Source organism: Pelodiscus sinensis, chromosome 10 (genome assembly GCF_052426305.1).
Source record: "Pelodiscus sinensis isolate ZL-2025 chromosome 10, ASM5242630v1, whole genome shotgun sequence".
In the NCBI taxonomy this organism is placed as follows: domain Eukaryota; kingdom Metazoa; phylum Chordata; order Testudines; family Trionychidae; genus Pelodiscus; species Pelodiscus sinensis.
In genome coordinates this window covers 11,359,345-11,381,788 of record NC_143061.1, presented here as the reverse complement: position 1 = coordinate 11,381,788, position 22,444 = coordinate 11,359,345, and the positions used below count along the sequence as shown (strand labels likewise).

General features: G+C 42.6%; 1 protein-coding gene across 1 annotated transcript; it reads left to right on the top strand.

The window, feature by feature from the left end:
* Window positions 1-6,028: 6,028 nt before the first annotated feature.
* Window positions 6,029-20,424, top strand: ACTL6A (actin like 6A). Its single transcript, XM_075938031.1, has 14 exons — window positions 6,029-6,187; window positions 8,035-8,111; window positions 8,291-8,465; window positions 8,901-9,001; window positions 11,591-11,688; window positions 13,364-13,458; window positions 13,683-13,789; window positions 13,872-13,961; window positions 14,593-14,654; window positions 15,007-15,121; window positions 15,712-15,792; window positions 16,824-16,919; window positions 18,817-18,903; window positions 19,901-20,424. The coding sequence occupies exons 1-14, from the start codon at window positions 6,163-6,165 to the stop codon at window positions 19,979-19,981; spliced, it is 1,290 nt and encodes a 429-aa protein (XP_075794146.1). The 5' UTR covers window positions 6,029-6,162; the 3' UTR covers window positions 19,982-20,424.
* The last annotated feature ends 2,020 nt before the right edge of the window (window positions 20,425-22,444 follow it).

Here is a 22,444-nt window from a genome sequence, read left to right as displayed (position 1 = left end):
AAAAAATCTACCATATCAGAAAGACACCCTCTTTCCATAGTGTAAATGACTACACAAAATGCTAGGCAATGTAGAATTAGACTCTATGACTCTGGCCAAAAGAATTTAAAATCTAAATACCCACATACAGAACTGGATTATCCAAACTGGCTGCAGAGCACTCAATTCAGATCCAATATTGCAAGCTTTTTATCTGTGTTCCCCCAATCCTAGGGCTGCCAAAGACTAGCCTCAACTCCCAGGCAAATAAAAGCAGTGTTTAATATGTACTATCAGTGGCCATTTCTGCAGCCAGGGACCAGCTGGACATTCCCCCCCCTCCCCGCAAAGACACATGCCTTTTCCTCCTGCCACACCTCTCTGGCTTGCTGGTATGAGACAGAATGACATAGGAGCCATTTTGGTGGCTCTTCACCATCCAAGGATTCCCTTATGATGGAGCAATAATCTGGGAATCGCTAAACTGGCTTTATAGTTGCTCAGCACTAGCAGCGCAAGCAGCTGCTGTGCAGTCCAGGATCTGCTCAAAGAACGGTATACTTTCCACAAAGCATTATTTCAGTAATAACCTTGAAAGATAAAACATCTAAGGATAAATCCTTTGCCATTACAATTTCACATTTTCTGAATTAGTCTCTTTCTTGCAATAATCTCTTCCTCCTCCAACAACCCTCTCTTGTGTACTAGTGCCACATGCTGGAAATTGTGATAATACACCATCAACAAAAGGTTTCGTAAGACCTACAAAGGGTGCCAGGTAACCTGATTTTTCATCCTGCATTTAATACAAAACTGGATTTACACTGATCTTCCTCATTTCAGTATCTTGTACAATTTGCTAGTTTACACACTTTTGTTAATCTAAACAGTGGTACATATAAACTATGTATTTCTTCTCAAAGACAGCAGGATAAGCTGAAATTCTGAAAGAATTTTCCCTACTAAAGAAACAGAGAAAGAGAACGAGAATACATGTTAAATGAAATCAAAGGAATAACTTACCCTTAAGCGCTAGCACATCCAACCATCTCCTGGTTCCCTTGCAACACTGGGGTTGTTGTTTTTCGTCCGAGTTGTCTCCTATTGCTCGGTTTTAATATTTCCTCTGCAATTCAGTGTCGTTGGTGTAGGAGGAGACTTAAATTGAAGCTATCAATCACCAGCCCACCCTTAGTGTGCAGCAGGCTGGGAATTGTAGTCCAAAACCACAAACATACAGCTTACATATTTTCAGACTTACACTAGTATAAATTGGGAGTAATTCTAGTGAAAGAAGAATCTGGCACATTACAGTTAGATTCTCTTTGTTCCTTTTCTTGCTTCACTGATTACAAACAACATTTTGTTGAATTAGAACATCTTTCACATAGGTGCAGGGAATGCTACAGCACCCCTCGGGTTTTGCATTTGTCTTCCCTGCACTTAGAGGCCAGCCCTGCTGCCGGCTCCTCCAGCTCTCGGTCCCAGCCTTTGGGAAGCCCCCATGGGGTCCTGCTGGCCCCATGAACTTTGCCAGTCCCTTGGGATTCTGTTACCACAGGCTTTTCCAGCCCCCCAGGGTCCCACCGGCTCTCAGGGTCCCGTCACCCACTGGCCTCATGAGCTCCTCCAGCCCTCGGGATTCCACTGCCTGCTGGCCCTGCCACAGTCTCCACAGACCGCTGGCCCCGCCAGCCACAGGGTCCCACCACTGGCCCAGGACTCTGCAACTGCTCCCAACTGTGGCTCCACCGGTGAGGATTGTCAGCTTTCCCAGACTTGATGGACCAGATGCCATTTGCAGCAATGGAATCCAGTCCATCTGGTCCAGAAGAATTGGCAATAGGGATGTAAAATCCTATGTAAGTAGTTAACCGCTTAACCAATTAAACGGGTGAATGGGTGGGAAGGCACTTCAGTCCAGCTGGGACTGGGGATGCTTCAGCACCTCTTGCCCAAGGCAGGCCTCGCAAAGCTAGAGCAACTCCCTGCCATTCACATCACTAGTTGGCAACCCAATCTCAACAGGCCAAAAGGGGCAAGGGAAGGGGCAGCTCAGCACCCCCATCCCAAATATAGTTCCGGGGCCACAGATCCTTTATCTGGAATTTTTATTGTATTAAAGGATTTAAGGGAAAGTTTTTACAGGTGGCCACTTGAAAAAAATGCATAACTTATGTATTTTGATAGACAGCGTTAGTACTAAGTAGTTTATGATAATTAACTTTCATGCCACTCTGGGTAAGTCTGTACAGGAAAAAACATCAGTGGCTGGCCTAGGTCAACTGACCTTGGCTGTAGGGGTCAAAATCACTATGTAGATGTTGGGGCTCAGATTCCCAGGGATTAGGCTCCAGCTCGAACATTCATGCAACAATTTTTCATCTCATAACCTGAGCCCCACAAGCACAAGACAGCTGACCTGGGCCAGCCACAGCTGTGCTATAGATCTTCTATGTTTGTGCACATGTACCCTCTAATGCAGTAGTGGGCAACCTGCGGCCTGTGATCTACACATGGTCAATCAGCATTATTCACTGGCAGCACACGAGACATTTTGTTGATTTGACCCTTTGCAGGCACAGTCCCTCGAAGCTCCCAATGCCCACAGTTTGTCATTCCTGGCCAATGGTACCTGCAAGAAGCAGTGGCCAGCATGTCCCTGCATCCCGCAGCTCCCATTGGCCAGGAACAGCAAACCACGGCCACACGGGGTTGGGGAGCCTGTGCATGCAGATAGTCAACACTGGTGTAGCCCAAGGTCCAGTGTGCTTCAGGAGCAGCCCTTGGAACTAAAAGCTGTAGACTATAAACTATGACATGTTGGAGAACTTCCTGGTTCCTGCCATGATGTACCCTCTGCCTCCCAGCAGGGCCTCAGCACTGACTGAGCTGGCAACACGTAAGCTGCAAGCAGAGAAGAGGCTGCTGTCCTGTAATCCTGTTCTTCATACTTTACAGAATTAAGCCTGTTCCTGGTGGTTTGTCTGAGTGGGTCTGGTCTGAAGAGCACACACACTGACACGTGATGCAGAATGCACAAAGGAGCCTCAGGCCTAGTCTCCCAGAGTTGTGTAAAAAGTCACACAGCTTCCCCTATGTTGAATAACCTCATACTGGGATAGCGGACAGGAGGGGCTACATCAGCAACATGTCTCGCAGCCCCTAGTGGAGTATTCTGATGGGCCAGGTACAGCCCACAGGCCACATATTGCCCACCACAGCTCTAATGTTTTCCTCAGGGCAAAAGGTCAAGAGACGCATATTAAAACATTTAAAAAGTTATATTTCTACATAAATAAACTATGTTTTATTTATACAGTGCAAGAAATATAAAAAAGCACTTTACAGGGAAATATAAAGAGAATGGACTAAGTCCTGCTCTCAGTTACACTGGTGTAATTTTTAAATAACTCTACAAAGTGAAGTTACTCTGAATTTACCCTAGTATAAATGAGATCTGAACAAGGTCCAAGATCCTTGCCTCAAGGCACTTACAATCTAGAATCAGGCAGAAAATATAATCAAATGGCAGTGTACTTTGAAAAGGTGGGGTTAACAAAAGAAGAGCTAACAGCATCCTTTGAGGCTCAGTTTCCTCTACAAAATGAAGCTTACAGTTTTCTTGGATCTCTTACTTTCATACTATTGTTTCTAAATGTATGAATAAATTAAATATCACTCAATGAAGGATAGCCAAGGAAGTGATTTTAAAGGAGAGATTTAAATATGATGAGACATATCACCCTCACATACTTTTCCACCAAAATCAGAACTTCCACCAAAATCAATAAGAACAGTGCACACGTATGTGAAAAGAGTATTCAGCCTTATGTATTTTACATATGATCTGTGGTTAGCCAGTATCTGATCTTTGTATTAGGATGCAAAAATTAGCTATGTGCTCTATGTAACTTTGAAAAATGGCATTAATTATTCTACAAAGGCCCTAATCAACCAGTTTAAGATTTCTCAATGGTCAATATTATGCAAATCATGGGATTGGACACTTGGAATTTTAGGCAGATCTACCTAGCTAGTTCTCTGGCTCCTGAACTCTCCAAGTCCCTTTTCCTTTTAATCAATTTCCTGTTTTCCCTCCTCCACCCCATTCCACTTCCCTGCTCACTACTTAGTCCTTCCTAACTTTGTTTTCTAGCTCTCTGTGCTGTGTTCTATGGCTTTACTGGCCAAATGCCAGGGCAGATACTAACATCTCCCACCCCTTCTTTCTCTGCCAGAACAATCCAGTGAGGATGGCAGTTTAGTAACAAGCAGGAGAAAGGAGGGAATCAGATGAGCTCAGCCCAATATCCAGATTTTGAGGCAGGAAGTTTGAGATGCCAAGGGACCATCACTGGGTTGGGAGGATATAGGGGGTGGTGGGAAGGTACAAAATTGACAGGGGCTTATACAGATTTTATTCCATTGGAAAAGGAGAACAGGGAGCAACAGAAGAAAGAAGACTCAGGAAGGGAGGTAAACTGGATTGGGAGGGGTACTTGAGAAAGGGATATTGATGGTAGAGTAGCAAGCACTGAACTCTGTAAAATGTCATGCATGTTTTATTAGAGTGACAAGGTGGATTTTATTAAGCCAGCTGGAGATGATGAAAGACTTTTTTCAAGTCTACACAGAACTAATTTCCAGGCCTAGGAAAGGTACTCAGAAGTTTGATTCAAGTGAGCTGCTTAGGCAAAGTTTGTAACTTGCTAAAGTTAGACTTTAATCACTAGCACATTATTTTGTTTTATTTGTATCTGTAACATACTAGTCTCTCTTTTCCTAGTTACTATCACTTACATCTCTTCTTAATCTCTCTTTTTCATAGTTACTATCACTTACATCTCTGTGCTGTTACACTCAAGTAAGGCATATATCTTCAGCTGCATTAACAGGCTGGTATGCATTCTGTCTCTTTGGAGAAAGCAAATTTAGTAATTTCTGTGAATAGAGAATGGACACTACAGAAAAACAGCTTGGGGGAACTTGAGAACTGGTTTTCAAGGTTACCTGCAAGATAAAGGAAAGGTAAGCAGTGTTACTGGTGACACCTGGTGTGGCAAAGACCTGACTCATGTCCTTTGAACTCCAGTGACGTTCTTTTGCTGAGGCAGAGAGGTAACTCAGCAGCTTACTGTTCAGGGTATCCCAAGAGAGCATCCCAACACTGCAAAAACACTTTCTTTTTTGCATTTTTCCCCTCGGGCCTTTTGTTACCCTGATGAAGATCAGGTTTGGCCAGTTCTCAACCCCTTACTTAAGGCAATCCCAAAATACCTTTTTCTAGGCCCCCTGCACCATCCTGCCCCAAAATACCCCACCTAACTTCCCACCCTAAAATGCCTCTCCCTAACTAGTGATAGAAATGTAGCCATGTTAGTCTAGTGTAGCTGAAACAAAAAACAGGACTATGTAGCACTTTAAAGACTAACAAGATGGTTTAATTTGTCCTTTTCATATGTGTTCATTTTTTTAATTGTATCCTTTGGTATATATGGTTGTGACAATTTTCTTCCACTATTTGATCTGAGGAAGATCTGAGGAAGTGGGTCTGGCCCACGAAAGCTCATCACCTAATAAACCATCTTGTTAGTCTGTAAAGTGCTGCATAGTCCTGTTTTTTGTCTCCCTAACTACAGTCTCAAAGCATCCCTTGCTGGCCCACAAGCCCCAGCCTCCCCCCAAGTCTCTCCCTAACCCCCAACAGCAGCCAACCCCATAGCACCCTAACCAGCCCCCCAAGTTCCTTCCTAACCCCCAGCCAGCCCCATAACACCCTTCCCCGGCCCCCAAACATCCCTCCCTAGACCCAGCCTCCACACCCTCAGCCCCACCTACCCCCATGTCAATCAATTCTTTGCCCCCTCCCCCGACCCCCAACCCCAACCTCCGCTGACCCTGCACACTGCAACCATACTTGCTTCCTTCACTCTTTTTCTTGACAGGGATAGGTTTCCCGCTGTCTCGGCCCGCCCCCTGCTGGCCACGATTGGCCGCCCGCTCTCGGGGTTGCGGGGGCCGGCCGGCGCGCTCTGTTGGTCTGAGGGGAAAGCAGCAGCAAGTTCGGTTGAGCCGGCGGGGCGAGTGAGCGCGGGCCGGAGACTCGCGCTCGCTATTGTCAGCGAAAGTAGTTAGCGGGGGCTGCCGGGAGCGGGGCGCGAGACAGGCCCGGCGGCAGCCATGAGCGGCGGGGTGTACGGGGGAGGTGAGTGCCCGCCCCCCCCGCCTGTGAACCCCCCCCCAGCCCCTGCCTGCTGCCCCCCACGACCGTTCCCCACGGGCCTCTCTGCCCCCCCCCCCCCAGCGCCTGCCTGCTGCCCCCCAGCACCTCCGAGCCCCTGCTGCCCCTCACGGGCCTCCCCCAGCCCCCGCCTCGCCCAGGGCTGTTCCACACGAGGCTTCCCCTAGCTGCCCCCCCTCCTCCTCCGAGCCCCCACAGGCCTGCTGCATCTCCCACCCCCTCCCCCCTACAGGCATGTGCTCTAGTTTGTCCATTATTTGTGCGTGTGCTGATGCCGCTTCCCCCTACCCAGGAGCTTCCCATGCAGCCCCGCGTAATCCGGCCACGTTCCCAAGCCTTGAGCTTCCTTGCAATCGATTTGCTGCCGCTCCCTGCGCTTCTTCCCCTCCCCAGTTATTTGCTGCTCTTCTGGTCCATAAAGTGACAGCGTTGCTAAGATACAGCTGTAATGCTCCACCCATGAACACCACCAGCATCGTTCTTCCCATCAAAGCTAACAACTCCACTCAGCTGCGGTCGGAAACACACAGTGCTTCCCTTCAGTATACCTTGCAAGTTTTCATTAAAGTGGAAGGTCTAACTAGTTTGAAGGTCGTCTTAGTTTCTAGAATAGTGATAGAAATGTAGCCGTGTTAGTCTGGCGTAGCTGAAACAAAATACAGGACTTTGTAGCACTTTAAAGACTAACAAGATGGTTTATTAGATGATGATTAGACCACGAAAGCTCATCATCTAATAAACCATCTTGTTAGTCTTTAAAGTGCTACATAGTCCACAAACATCCCACTCTCCCTACCTCTAATATCATCAATTCACAGACACTTACCTTCCTTCCTTCCCCCCCCCCCCCCGCATCCCCCTCCTGTTCTGCAATGTGATTTGTCCTTTTCATATTTGTTCATTTTTTTAATTGTATCCTTTGGTATATATGGTTGTGACTACTTTCTTCCACTATTTGATCTGAGGAAGTGGGTCTGGCCCATGAAAGCTCATCATCTAATAAACCATCTTGTTAGTCTTTAAAGTGCTACATTGTCCTGCATTTTGCTTCAACTACATAGTCCTGTATTTTCTTAGTTTCTGTCTTTGGTAAATTTCATTGTGGCCTTTTCTGTTTGTTAGATCTGTAAGGCAGATTAATGGTGTAAGGCAACATTTGGTGCTGTTACTTTGGTGGGAAATTCAGGTTAGCACGCCAACGAAAGATATATTTGGAAGCCAAGATCTTGCACCAGAGCATCTCCTGTAAACAGTGCTAGCAAAATAATAATAATAATTAGTATTATTAATAATTTTGCTAGGGTCCTGACCCCGTTGAGCCCATATGGAGTCTCTTTACGGATCAGTACTTAAGGGAATGGATGTATTTCTTAAACATCTGTGTTATAGACTGTCACATCTAATTCTAATTATTTTCCTGTTTAATTTCTAATAATCCAGGGAAGTGTAGGGGGAAGTATAACTTTGTGAGTAAATCATAACACATTCTGAAAATCACTTTACCAGTTATGGTTAACTGGTGGACTGGTGCAGTCCCCTGCCTGATTAACAGGGATTTTGCATCCCTAATTTTGAATGAAAGTACTGTTTTATTGGTTATTTACTTAAAATACAATGGCTTTTTTGGGGTAATTTTTCTGCAATTAATATTTTCAATTGAAAATATTTTGTTCTTTGCCAGCTTTAAATCCTGGTTAAAAGTTGCGATGGTGGTTTGCACTCACGTTTAACAAAAAGTGTGTTGGCTTGTATGTTTTTGCTGATAAGCACAGAGATTTTACTGCCTGCCTATTTACTTCTAATCCTTACAGATGAAGTTGGGGCTCTTGTTTTCGATATTGGTTCCTATACAGTGAGAGCTGGCTATGCTGGTGAGGATTGTCCAAAGGTAAGAGTCATTGTGATTAAATGGTTTTTTTACGTATTCTACGAACCACTGAACAAGTTTTGAATTTGTAGAATTTTTTTTTAAATGTATAGCTGAAATGAAAACAGTACTTTGTTATAAGTGAATAAACAAATGCCCACTCTGCAATTGCCATACCTGGTCCATATTTTACATTGCAGGTTGACTTTCCCACTGCTATTGGTGTGGTACTGGAAAGGGATGATGGCAGCACCTTGATGGAAATAGATGGTGACAAAGGAAAACAAGGAGGTCCTACTTACTATATAGACACCAATGCACTGCGAGTTCCAAGGGAAAACATGGAGGCTATTTCACCCTTAAAAAATGGAATGAGTATGGTGCTCTGTCTTTTTCTTCTTGTTCTTAAAATCTGATCACTAACTTTATATTCAGCTGCAAAGTTTTATCTGTCACGGGCAAAAAAATATATTCAATTTTCATTAATACTCTTGGTCCAAAAATGAAACGTTGTATTTAAAATTGTTTTAATTATGAGGTCTGATCTGAGGAAGAACTATAGAGACTTTCCTCCATGTAATGAGCTGGAATGGGTCCCACCTGATAACGGTGGTGGGGGAAAAAGAAGGGGACGAATGTAATTGGTAAGCAGCATAGAACTTTATGGAGCTGCTGAAGTGTGTGAATTTTTAAGACTGTTGTTCAGGAGATGGTTGATCTATGTGTTTTAAAGTTATGTTTTTAGATGACTCAATTAACTACGTCTCTTTTTGAAAATGGAATAATATTGTCTAAACGTCATTGTTACAGTTGAGGACTGGGACAGTTTCCAGGCAATTTTGGATCACACATACAAGATGCACATTAAATCTGAAGCAAGTTTGCACCCGGTCCTAATGTCAGAAGCACCAGTGAGTAAAAGCATATTTCCTTTTTTGAAATTTTATAATGAATAGATTGTCATTGGGCTTTAGAACTCTTTTAATCTTGTTTTTACAAATTTTTTACAGAATTGTAAGTTAGGAATTCTGAAATTTTTAGAAAAGTAAGAGGTAATACCTAGAGGCTTGCTCTAAGGATGTGTTAGTATATCTCTTTAAATGTTTAACTGATGAGCCTGGGCTCATCAGTTAACCCTCACAGTTACATGCAAGGTCCTGTCCCTTCCCCTGATGCTGCCTCTGTATCTGGGTCAGGTAGCTCCATGGGAGCAGGTGCTCGCAGGAAGCCAACTCTCTGCAAGCACTGGCTTCTGCCTCCCCTCCTTGTGCTGATATAGAGGCAGCAGTATGGGGAAGGGGGAAAATGGAGAGGGGCAGGCAGCTTAAAAGCCAGCTCCTGGCACGTCCCTTATCCCGCGGAACTGCCTTCCCCCCACCCCACCCAATGTGTAAATGCTGAAAACCCCTTTTTAACATCCCTACCTTGCACAGATAAAAAATTTGCATTTGAATCTAAGCCACAAACATGGCGCACAAATATAAAGTGGCTATGTGCAGATTTGCCAGTCTTGAGAGTTTACAGTTTAAAAATACTCTGCTGGATTATTCTCTGCATTTTATTTTTTGTCAGTAACTTGAAATGATGGTTACTCTTGTGATACAGCACAAAGTGCACACTCCTCTCAAATGGAGATCACAAATTTCAAGATGGATTTCTTCTTAGAGCCTTTGTTTTGTAATAAGCTTCTCTTCTTGGGGAGAGTGGGGGAAGTGTAAAATTGTAGGTGAACTCATATTATGTTAACTAAAAATAGAGATGTTTTTAAAATCATTCATTACAACAAGCCATTCTAAAACAGGGTCAGGGAGATTAATATGTATAATGGCAAAGCTTTAATTTTGTTCCCTGGATTACTCAATGGCCTCATAGAGCAAATGAAAATGTAAAAGTCAGAATTTAAATAGAACTATAGACTATAGTTCCCCACCTTACTGTGCTCTATATTAGAAGGCACAATATAGGAATCTGAATAGCAACCATGGAGGGTATATATAATGAAGATGAGCCTCCTTTAATACAATTATTGTAAAAAAAAATTTCCACATTAGTGTATTGAAAGCAGTGACTGTAAGGGTACGTCTAGACTACAGGGTTTTGTCGACAGAAGTTTTGTCGACAGATACTGTCGACAAAGCTTCTGTCGACAAAGAGCGTCTAGACTACATCCAGTTCTGTCGACAAAGCAAGCCGATTTGTCGACATAACAGTGTGGACACAAAGGACAGTGTAGATGCAGTAATGCCTTCTATTGACAGAACTCTGTCAACAAAAGGCGTTATTCTGCGTAGAATGAGGTTTACATATGTCGACAAAACTGCTGAGTTTTGTCGACATAACTCAAAGGCAGTGTGGATGCAGGTATAGTTTTGTCGACAAAAGTCCACTTTTGTCGACAAAACCCTGTAGACTAGACACACCCTAAGTGTATACATAGGTTCAGGAAGGGAAAGGAATGAGGGACTGAATTGAGAATGGATGTGTCTTGCTTTTCAGTTAGCAGAGGTACTTGGATATTATTGAAAATATATGCTATGGAAGTATATATAAACAAAAATAAATCCACACAAGCCTAGTACTAAATTCAAGTTGTTGGTGTTTGATGGCTGTGAAATGAGTTCTTGGTTTCATTGTAGTTCTCTATGTATAGATGGCCACATAACAGAGTATACCATCACAGTTAATCTACCTGAAACTGTCAAGAAGGCAGCTATTAAATGTATAGGGAGACTCTGCGACCCTTCCACTCCTAAACATGATCCCTGTGAGAAGGATTGAGGTACAATGATGGAGTAGGGAATAGTCTGCACTGGGGACTATTCAGTGGCTAAATGAAGGTCTTCAGTCTGACTCCTTATGTGAGTGCTAACCTCATTTAGTAATTAAACAATTGATTTATAAAAAGTTCCTAATAAAATGGGACTTCCAATCCACAGATGTGTCTTAGCACAACTTTGCTTAAGTAAAGATGTGATAAAATACTTGGAGAGCTAGGAAATCTGATAAAATACTTGGAGAGCTAGGAAATCTGAATTCTTCCTTGGCCAAATCACTTGTACATTTCCTCATGTAACACTTATTTCACAGGAGCGTTTTGGGTTCTTTTGTAAAGAACTTTGAGAATTCCAATGTGGAAAGGATTCTGAAAGTGTACAGTAGTTACAGAAATAATTTATTATTTGAATCGCTTAAAGTGGAAATGCATGTAAACATCCATTTAGTTTTCAGAAAGTCCTCCTGTGTTTTGTGTATGAACCTGGAATGAAATGCTTATACCACAAAAAATGAATACTATCTCAGGCAATACAATTCCAAGTATAAATATATTCTATAATACGTTTTGTTTTATGGAATTTAGCAACTGCTCTTAAACTACTATTTCAATAATCCTAATTTTCTTGCTGGCATCCTGTGAGCATACAGGAATGAATATAATGGATTTTGAGGTAAGCATAATATTTCTGTTTTGCCTGTTTATGTATTTTTTTTCTTTTTTGTAGTGGAATACCAGAGCAAAGCGTGAGAAATTGACAGAACTGATGTTTGAACATTACAATATCCCTGCTTTTTTCTTGTGTAAAACGGCAGTTCTTACAGCGTATCCTTGAAATGTTGATCCATATATATTTCCAAGACATAAAGCAAACTTTTTTAAAATGGCATTAGAAGCTTTTTTTTTCCTAACCAAAATTAATATTTCTGTAGCCCTCAATATGGCTGATGTAAATAGAACAGCTTCTACTTCTGTGCTTTCTCCCTAGTATTCAGCTCTGAAAACTTCTTGGTGTGAGTCCTGTCCTATGAGGCATCTTTTTCCCATGTGTATTTATTAGGGATGTGAATAGGTAACTAGTTACCCTGTAAGCATCACTTCAGCCCTGGGAACTTTGTGCCACCGGCAGTGATCCAGGCCCCATCCCGGGGCCGAGAGTCTGCTGGCAGCAGCAGCAGCAGCAGCCCCAGCTCCAGGGCCTGGCATCCCACTTAGTCGGTTAGCCAGTTAAATGTTTGGTTAACCTAACGTTTGACTGGTTAACTGATTAATCAGGATTTTACATTCCTAGTATTAAGACCATATAGAATCACTGAACATAGACTCATAGAACTGGAAGGGACCTCAAAAGATCATCAAGTCCAATCCCCTGCCCTCACAACAGGACCAAGCACTGTCTAGACCATCCCTGATAGATGTCTGTCTAATCTGCTCTTAAATATCTCCAGGGATGGAGATTCCACAACCTCCCTAGGCAATTTATTCCAGTGTTTAGGAAAAACTTCCTAACTGTCAGGGTGGTTAATGTCCAACCTAAACCTCCCTTGCTTCAGTTAAAGCCTATTGCTTCTTGTCCTATTCTCAGAGGCCAAGGATAACAATTTTTCTCCCTCCTCCTTGTAACACTCTTTTAGGTACTTGAAAACTGCTATCATGTCCCCTCTCAGTCTTCTCTTTTCTAAACTAAACAAGCCCAATTCTTTCAGTCTTCCCTCATAGCTTATGCTCTCTAGACCATTAATCATTCTTGTTGTTCTTCTTTGGACCATCCCCAATTTCTCCACATCTGTTTTTGAAATGTGGTACACAGAACTGGACACACTACTCCAATTGAGGCCTAATCAGCGCAGAGTAGAATGGAAGAATGACTTCTCATGTCTTGCTCACAACACTCCTGTTAATGCATCCCAGAATCATATATGCTATAGGTTAGAGCTCAGCATGGCTAAAATGACTTTTCACAGATTACTACAATGTCTTTTGCAACAGAAATCTTATGAGATCACTGAGTAAGCCTTATACTGCATTCTGTCAATATTTTAAACTAACGTATACATTTTGATAGGCAGTTCAGAACGTAAATAAATGGAAAATAATTTTAGAGATTGCAGAGCGTTACTTTGATTTTATGGCATTGCTCAAAGCAGTTTGCAAATATAAATAAAGCCTAACATGTATGCAAGGTTGGTACTTTTTACCCCTCTACATTAGGGTGTAAAATCCCATTTAATCAGTTAACTGGTTAACCACTTAAATGGGGCAAATGGGAGGCTGATCCAGCCAGACTAAAGGCCCACCACAGATGGGGTGCTTCTCCAGCCCAGCCAGGCCTATGGTTAACCGGTTAACCATTGATATCCCTACTCTACATAAAGGTAATTGGATAAACGTAGCAAGTCCCTTGTGAGAATTGGAATAGAACTCTTAAGATCCTCACTGCTAGTTGTGCTCTAGCTATTTGTCAAAATTCTCTCCCATTCTTCCTAACCCTTCTGATTAGCTTTGCTAATGGTCGGTCCACAGGCCTGATTTTGGATAGTGGAGCAACTCACACCACTGCTATTCCAGTGCATGATGGATATGTACTTCAACAAGGTAAAACATTTCAAAGACGTGTAATTTATATGCTGTGTTTGTCGCATCAAGAAATGAGTTTTATTATTAATATTAAAAGAATGTGGTATCTTTGAATAGAAAGAAGCGCATGTTTGTTGAAAGTGGGGGGGATGGGCTTCTTTGTTTCAAATGAACAATTTATTGCCGAGATCTTATTCTGTGAGGATTTGAATTTAGTCCAAAATGTTTTTTATATTTTGTAGGCATTGTAAAATCACCCCTTGCTGGAGACTTTATTACTATGCAGTGCAGAGAACTGTTTCAGGAAATGAACATAGAGCTAATCCCTCCATATATGATTGCATCAAAGGTGGGAAGGTTAACTGGATTTAAAAAGTGTTCATTTTCCGGAGTGTAGACTGTTAACTGACTGTACTTTTCTAAAATTGCAGGAAGCAGTTCGCGAAGGATCGCCGGCAAACTGGAAAAGAAAAGAGAAGTTACCTCAGGTCACAAGATCTTGGCACAACTATATGTGTAATGTAAGTAAATATTTCTTCTCCCCTGACCCACAACGAAATCCCATTTGCTAATATACTAAATTAGAAATTTTTCAGTATAACAGTAGGAGAGGGGATTTTCTTCTTTTTGGGGTTTAGAGAGGAGTGGCTTTTTAAAATCAGTTTATCTGCTCTTTCATTTTTAGAATATAATTCCATCGGATAATCTTATTTTTATCTCCAGTTTAAAATTTGTAAATACTGAAAATTTTAGGGCATTATAGTATTACTTCCCAGATAAGTTTGTAGTTGACTGAATCCAGCCTTAAGATTCCTGAGGGGAAATAGTCATATCCTTAGGGGAGGTGTCTTAGCTTCTGATCTCTTTAAATCCTGTGGTGCTTGGAACAATACCTCTTCTAGTTGTTCACAATCTTTATTTTCTAAGGTAATTTGCTAATTACCTAAGCAAGAAATTACCTTAGCAAGTGCTAAATTCTATGCCTTCAGAGCTTTTTAAAGAAGCTTTGCAAATATTTTGTGCTCTTGGTGTTGTAATTCCAAATATACTTGCTTATGGTTTAAGATTTTTGTCTAGTTTCACATTTATGTGAACTTCTGAACTGAAATCTTTATAACACACCTTTTCTTTTTTTTTTTCTTCTCTTCTTAGTGTGTAATTCAGGATTTCCAAGCCTCTGTTCTTCAAGTGTCAGATTCAACCTATGATGAACAGTATGTCATTTTATCTTTGTAAAACTAACAGTGTATGTATGTTAAATATGTATATATAGGAGTCAGAGTCCATGATTTTTGTTGTTAAGCTTATTGCAAAAGTATGATGTGCAAAATCATTCTCTTTTGTGTTAAAAATACCTTGAATGGTTGGATTGGCATGGCAAGTGTAATCTCTAATGTACATAAATTCTAATAATGATCAGAAAGATTGCCAAAAGCACAGGTCATATTAAAATTTGTTCTTTAGAATTTAGTTTATGATGCTGATTAGAGTATTAACTGCATTTTGTGCAACATGATTTATCAACTTTACTTTCTGCCTAATGTTCTGATCAATATCAATCTTCAGGGTAGCGGCACAGATGCCAACAGTTCATTATGAATTCCCAAATGGTTACAATTGTGACTTTGGTGCAGAACGTCTAAAAATTCCTGAAGGATTATTTGACCCTTCTAATGTAAAGGTAAGACAAGCCCTTGTACTTCTATGCAGCCTTTCCTTTATATGTGGGTACAGTCTGTGATGGCTAGGACTATAATAGAGTTTAAAGAGAAGCTAGATAATTTCATGGAGGTTAGGTCCATAAAAGGCTATTAGCCAGGGGATTAAAATGGTGTCCTTGGCCTCTGTTTGTCAGAGGCTGGAGAGGGATGGCAGGAGACAAATCGCTTGATCATTGTCTTCGGTCCACCCTGTCTGGGGCACCTGGTGCTGGCCACTGTCGGTAGACAGGATACTGGGCTAGATGGACCTTTGGTTTGACCCAGTACGGCCGTTCTTATGTTCTAACTATGTAGCTATGTTTGTATTTACACTGTGTGCTCTCTGGGACTATGTTTGGGATGGAGTAGGAGAAATGCAACTCAATATATGTGATACTTTCTTTAAATAAAACTCATGTGATGCTGAGTTAATGCTGATGGGTGTGGAATAAAACTATAGATAAATTAAAAGACTTGTGTCTGCAAAGTTTTTAGGCCCTTATTCATTCACTGCTTTAATGTGCTTTGCTGTTTTGAAGTGCTAATTTGTGTTTTTCTAATTTTGTACCAGGGTTTATCTGGCAACACAATGCTGGGTGTTAGCCACGTTGTCACCACAAGCGTTGGAATGTGTGATATAGACATCAGACCAGTAAGTATTAGTCAGATACGTATTATTTAAAGCATAGATATTTTTGTGTGTGGTTACAATATATTTTAGCTATGAGAGTTACTGAAGAGGAATGGATATTTTGCCATCAGTTGAAATGGAGATTTTGACCTCAAGGTTATTCTGATGTGTCTTTTCGTTATAACCTACGTGTTGTGTGATTATTAGGGGACATTGAAGACAGTGTTTCTCAAACATGGGAACAGCTGTCGGATTTTGATCTCTGTTGCATTGATAGAAGCACAGAGACTCTGTTGAAATCCTGAGTTACTTTGGTTTCACGCTGGTCTAACTAAACTAATAAATAAAATGGTTTGTAATCCAGAGTTTGATGATTGAACAATGTGCAGTGGGTTACCTTCATGCTGTCATTTTAGGTTAATAGTTTTTTGTAACTATTTATCCTCAAATATATGAAGATTAAATAGTTTCTGCCATTAATTTATTGTATGGTGTAGGTGGAAAAAGAAAGCATATAATTAAAATTCTCCTTTTTTGCTTCCATCAACACCATCTGTTGAAGAGCATGCAATGATTTTGGCTGTGTGCAATTCTGATATTGGTTGCACATGGATTGATCCATTCATTGCACTTCCTTAATTGCAAAGTCAAGCTGGCTGGGTAGGCTGCATTCTGTCTTTGGCAAGTGTCATATTAGTAAATTTAAATATAATATTGACATCTATATATATTTTTTTTCTAATGGAGGAAAAAATCCTTCATGTGTTTTTTATGGATGGTACTTTGAGTTGTGGGTTCCTGTGTCTCTGAAGGACAGGTTGGGGGAGCATGAAGGCAAGCTGTTCTGGACATACTAAACATTAAAATGGTAAATAAAAGCTATTTAGAACCAGTCATCAAAATGCCTCCCCCCACCCTTATATCTTAAAATTATTTTTCATGTGGTAGAAAAATGATTGTACTAATGGTGTAACTGTCTAGGTGTTAAGTGTATGAAAACATTTCCAAAATACATTGACTGAACTCTGGGGGTCACGTTTTTCTCTTTCCAGGGCCTGTATGGCAGTGTGATCGTAGCAGGAGGAAACACTTTAATACAGAGTTTTACAGACAGACTGAATAGAGAGCTGTCTCAGAAAACTCCACCAGTAAGACATCTTATTAAATTGCTGCTTTGAGTTATTTTTTATCTTTGTTTTACCTTGTACATGATAGTGTGTGGTATACATGGCCCATCCTAAGGAGGTTGGGTCATCACACTACAGTTACAGTCTATTAGACAGTCCTTCAGCTGAGAGGCTGGAGTCAGCATGACAGCCCTCGAGTATGGAGCTGCGCAGGCTAATGGTCAAAATCTATCCAATTGCCCTTGGTGTCAGGGCTGCATGGCTTAGTGGCTGGAATCAGGGAAGAGGGCCACCGCCTAAGGGTGGGTGGCAGTTGGATAGGGTGACTCGGTTCTCCCCTGGGCCCTATTGACAACAGGAGTGGCTGTCACCTAATCAGCTGGGAATCCTACTGCAACATAGTGACCTTGCTCAGTTATTAGCTACCACTTTCATCATCTCCCTGAGCCTTTTCATACCATATCACCAAGGGTAGAGGGCCATACAGTGGCAAGGTCTCCAAGTTCCCTATTGGGAGTAATGTTCAGGGAGCCCAACTCCTGGTGGTCTGTTGGAGATTGCAGTTTACCCTTTGGTTCTTGGGTTTTCTGATTCCCACAGTCACTGGCTGTAGCAGCTCCTGGCCTGGAGCTCCACCATCTGCTCTCTGTGGTCAACCTAGAATGAACTGGGGTGCTCTCTCTTATACGTAGGCAGCAGTTGCAGCATGCCCAGTATGGTCCTGAGGATCAGGACTTCCACTACTCATAATGTGATGTTACCCTACACTGGACAAGATAGGGTTATGCACACTCAGTCTCACATGCCTATTCAAGCAGTGACGGCTTTAATTGCATTGCTTTTTTTTTGGTAAAAGGTAGAAGAGATTCACCAAACCATTAACGTGTTAGCACCTCCATTGTGCTTTTTCCAGCCCCTCTTTTGCTTTATTGACTAAAATGAGGTCACATGTTGTATACTATTGAAAAAATTTATCATATTTCAAAGAAAAATCCAGTGCAATTTGGAAACAAGTAACAGCATAAAGCAGGCTTCAATAGATCATTAGTTTTGTTATTAGATAGGTAATTAGTTATCTGTCTACTTTCAGACAACTATTCTGGGCTGTATAACAATTTGTGAACCATAGTGATAATTTCCCCATATAATCTCTCCTGTTGTGTTGCTGCTAACCTATTTCCAAGGCAACTTCACTGGCTCAGTTTGAGCTCATATCAAAATACAACTTTGTTCTCTGTGGGTTGCACACACAAGTCAGGCGGACTACCAGGGACAGCAATTTGCTACTTTATTTAACCTGTAATTTTTTTGAGCACTAGACTCCAAAATTCAAATCAGACAAGCTCCCCATTACAGAAAATGTAATAGAATTAGTGTCTGACTTGTGTATTAACAAATGAATTAAACACTTTGGCTACGGTTACACTGTAGCCTTCTTCCAGAAAAGCTTATGCAAATGAAACATGGCGTGGAATATCGCCGCGCTTCATTTGCACAATTAATTAGCAGCCACTTTTGCGCAAGAGGCTTTTGCACAAAAAAGAGCTGTGTAGATGGATCCTTTTTGCGCAAAAACCCCCTCTTGTGCAAGAGCCGTTATTCCTGAAAAAATGAGGAAGAATAGCTTTTGCGCAAGAGGGGGTTTTTGCGCAAAAAGGAGCCGTTTACACAACTCTTTTTTGCGCAAAAGCCTCTTGCGCAAAAGTGGCTGCTAATTAATTATGCAAATGAAGTGCAGCGATATTCCACGCATATTCATTTGCATAAGCTTTTCTGGAAGAAGGCTACAATGTAGCTGTAGCCTTTGAGTATTGGTCTGTAATGCTGTGCTAAGACCTCTTCCCTCCCCCATCCTCTTCAGAGGGAAAAAGCGTGAACCTTCAGTTTAAACTTACTAATGGGTTTTTTTTCTATTCAGAGTATGCGGCTGAAGTTGATAGCGAATAATACAACAGTGGAGCGGAGGTTCAGTTCCTGGATTGGTGGTTCAATTTTGGCTTCTCTGGTTAGTAAACCTACATAGCTTTGGGAAGGGATGCTGAGCAGTCTCATTATCTAACACCTGATTCCACAGAAGTCTTATTACTGATTGAGTTTGATAGCAGCTGATGCTTTTGTAGTAGCTCTGCTTAGCATGGTGTGGGAGAAACCTGATGATAAAATAATTAATGCTCTTTGCATAAATCTAGAATCTTCATTAAGTTTCTTTCCCTGCCTCCAAAGGGGATGTAGGTGGGGCTCCTGAGGTATTCTCTTGCTGGATCTTCAGAAAATTACATGCTATCTGGAGCATTCTCAAAGTACAGTAAAAGCTTCAATAGAGTCTGGTTAGTATGGGATTGGCATGCTCCCTACCTGGCTTTGTGTGACTCCCTGGAAGCCACACCATGTTCCTGCTGCCCGTAGGCAGAGGAATGGCCATAGGCGCTTCATGCATTGTCCTCATCCTAAGCTACAGGTATAGTGCCTTCGGGCAGAGGCAGTGCACAAAGCCCCTTGTGCCGTCACCTAGGAGCAGCAAAGACGTTGTCATGTGCAGGGATGTGCCAAAGGTGAGTGCCACCTAAATCCAGCACCCCAAAACCCTTCCCATGCCCTAACCCCCTGCCGGCCCCTTTCTGCATCCAAACTCACTCCCTCTTAATTAATTAGAATTTTTGACTTACTGACACCCCTGTTATCCCCAACATGCTGATAACAAAGCTTTTACTGTACTAAATTTGCTCTTTAGATGTATTTTTGGGTCTGATTCTGCAAGTTGATGAGCACACATGAGACAAGGATAGTAGGGAGGTACCCAGAGAGGAGATGGAATCAACCATTGATGTGACAGTCTTCCCTAGTTGCTTAACATGTACATCCCAGTTTAAGGATACATTTAGGTAGCTTGAGCCAGGGTCCTTTGCTACACTTTGAAAATGTTAAGTCTTGTGTGCTTTTAATGCTGTCAGAGCTAATGATGCCCTCAGTGCAGTAACTGAGGCTTTCTTCCCCTTTTGCAGGGTACCTTTCAGCAGATGTGGATCTCTAAACAAGAGTATGAAGAAGGAGGAAAACAGTGTGTAGAAAGGAAATGCCCATAGATGTCTCACTGTGAGAAACTGCTGCCTTCCCAGGACTCTTTGTGTTTCATAGCTTTAGTGTACTCAGGAATGGGATGGAATCTTTTGTAGAAAATTTATACTGTTTTTGGTTTTTTGCATACTTCAAGATCCATTTTGCAAACCGTAGATACTGTTTTAAAAGGCCTAACTGGTACTGTCACAGTAAATAGATGTTTCATCCCTTGAAACACAGTAACTCTAAGTATTTTATAATTTTGTATAAATGTCTATTTTCTCTAAAAATCTTTTCCTGTGGGTAGCTTTACAGGTTAGCTAGTATATGCAATACTTTGAAATGCCCTTGAATTAAATTTATTAAAAAAATCTTGTCTACTTTTACAGATTAATCTTCCCTGTTGATATGCTGTCCTTAAACTATTATAATTTGTCTTTTAAAAAAAATAAAAATGGTTGTTTTCACATTTAGAGCAACACTGTTTTTAGCAAGCACTCATAATTACTCTTCTGTCATTCATAAATAATCCGGATGGAAAACTATTTTTATACTTTATATCTTAGGCAGCCCCCTTCAACATAAATTGTGAAGCTGTTGCAAAAGAACTACCCCTGTAGTGAAAATGTTCTGATCTATTCCTCTTTTATGCTGTACTATGAAGTAGTGTGGGCCCAGAGTATAGGCTGAGTATGAATTTGGTTCTAAAACAATTATAAATAGAATTGATTTCATTTCAGTGAATATTTGGCATTGTTGAGGGGTAGTGCGCCCCTCCTCCCCCCCCCCGACGAGCCCGAAGTTTCAAATGGGTTGCCACAGTCACCAGGGGGCCAGGAGAACATAGGGTGACGATCAGAACTTAGACCCCCCCACAGTGCCCTAGATTATCCCCAGGTAAAGATGGCTATTCGAGACCAGGTGAGCATCTGTCTGGAGACGTACCTCCAGCAGTTCTGCTAGGAGTGATATTCTCTGGGGGCCAGTCCATGGGCCATGGCTCAGAAGCTTTGTAGGCAGTGGGTTGAACCTGAGAGCCGAACTGAGGTGCATGTGGCCAAAAAGATGCTTATAGAATGATTTGTACAAATCCTCCCCGCCGGGGGACCAAGGTGGGTGAGGCTGTCCCCCTAATGGAGGACTACTTGGTGGCTGAGGACTCCGGGAAGAGAGGCAAGAGTAGCAGGGGCTCATCAACTCAGAAGGCTTGGGGGGGACCTTTTCCCTTCTGCCCCTATGGGTCCCCAAGGATAATACCCAGCCAGCACGGCCTAGACAGGGGCTGAGGAAGCTATCAACCTCTGGCCTCCAGTGAGATAGGAGACTTGACGCACTGTCCACAGGAGGAGGAAGGAGAAATGTCAGGGGCAGCAGGGAAAGCTAGACCATCCCAATGCTATGTGTGTGGACAGGCGGGACACTTCTGTCACAATTGCCCATATATTGACTACAGCTAAGGACAGGTGTTGATAGAGGTCCAGGGAGAGGGGCCCCGCTATGGTACCAGCCAAACTGAGGATGGAGGGGACCCTGGTCACTGCCTTAGTAGACTCCAGGTGTATCCAGACATTGGTTCAGGCAGACCTGATAGAAGCCCCTCAGCCGACAGAAGGTTCCATCTGGTTGCAGTGTGTGCGCAGAGACATACAGTCTTACCTGATGGCTTGGATGCGGCTATTCGACCCCCCGTGAGGAAGGGGTTGTAATGTGAGGCTGGCCCTGAGGTTGGCCTCCCCGGTGATACTGGGCTAAGATTGTTGGGGTTTCCACAAGTTACTCCAGGTATGGAGCTGGCAAGAACCAGAGGAGTTGGGGTTTAGTGGCCTAAGGGAACAGGCCCAAACCAGCAGGGGAACCTACCCGGATAGCGGGGACATCCCGCCAGCAGGAGCCCACAGCCACACCTACTGAAGAGAGTAAAATAGAGTGGCTGGATACTAGTAGGGACTTCATGAGAGACCAAAGGTAAGACCTGACCTGACTGAGCCGGGTCTGGGAGCAAGTGAGAGAATCGGAGACCGAGGGGGAAAGAGACCCACCGAGGGGGAAAGAGACCCACCTAGGCTCCAAGGGCTGTGGTTCCAGGTACGTGCCGACCGCCTCTACCGGATGATCTGAGACCCTCAAACCAAGGGGGAGTTGTGGCAGCTCCTGGTCCCTACCCAATACAGGAAAGGCATGCTGTGACTGGGCCATGCAAACCCTTGGGCTGGACATCTGGGGCAGGAGGAGACCCTGCAATGGGTGGCCCAGAGATTCTTCGGCTGGGAATCCACCGTGAGGTATGTGACTTCTGAGAGTCCTGCCCCGAAAGCCAGTGAACCTGAAGGGAATACTAAAGGCCCTGTTAGTGGGGGTCCCCTTTGAATGGATTGGCCTAGACTTGGTGGGGCCCTTAGAGAAAGCAAGCTCAGGCTCCCAATACGTCCTAATTGTGGTAGACTACATGACTAGGTACCCTGAAGCCATGCTGTTATGGAATACCACTG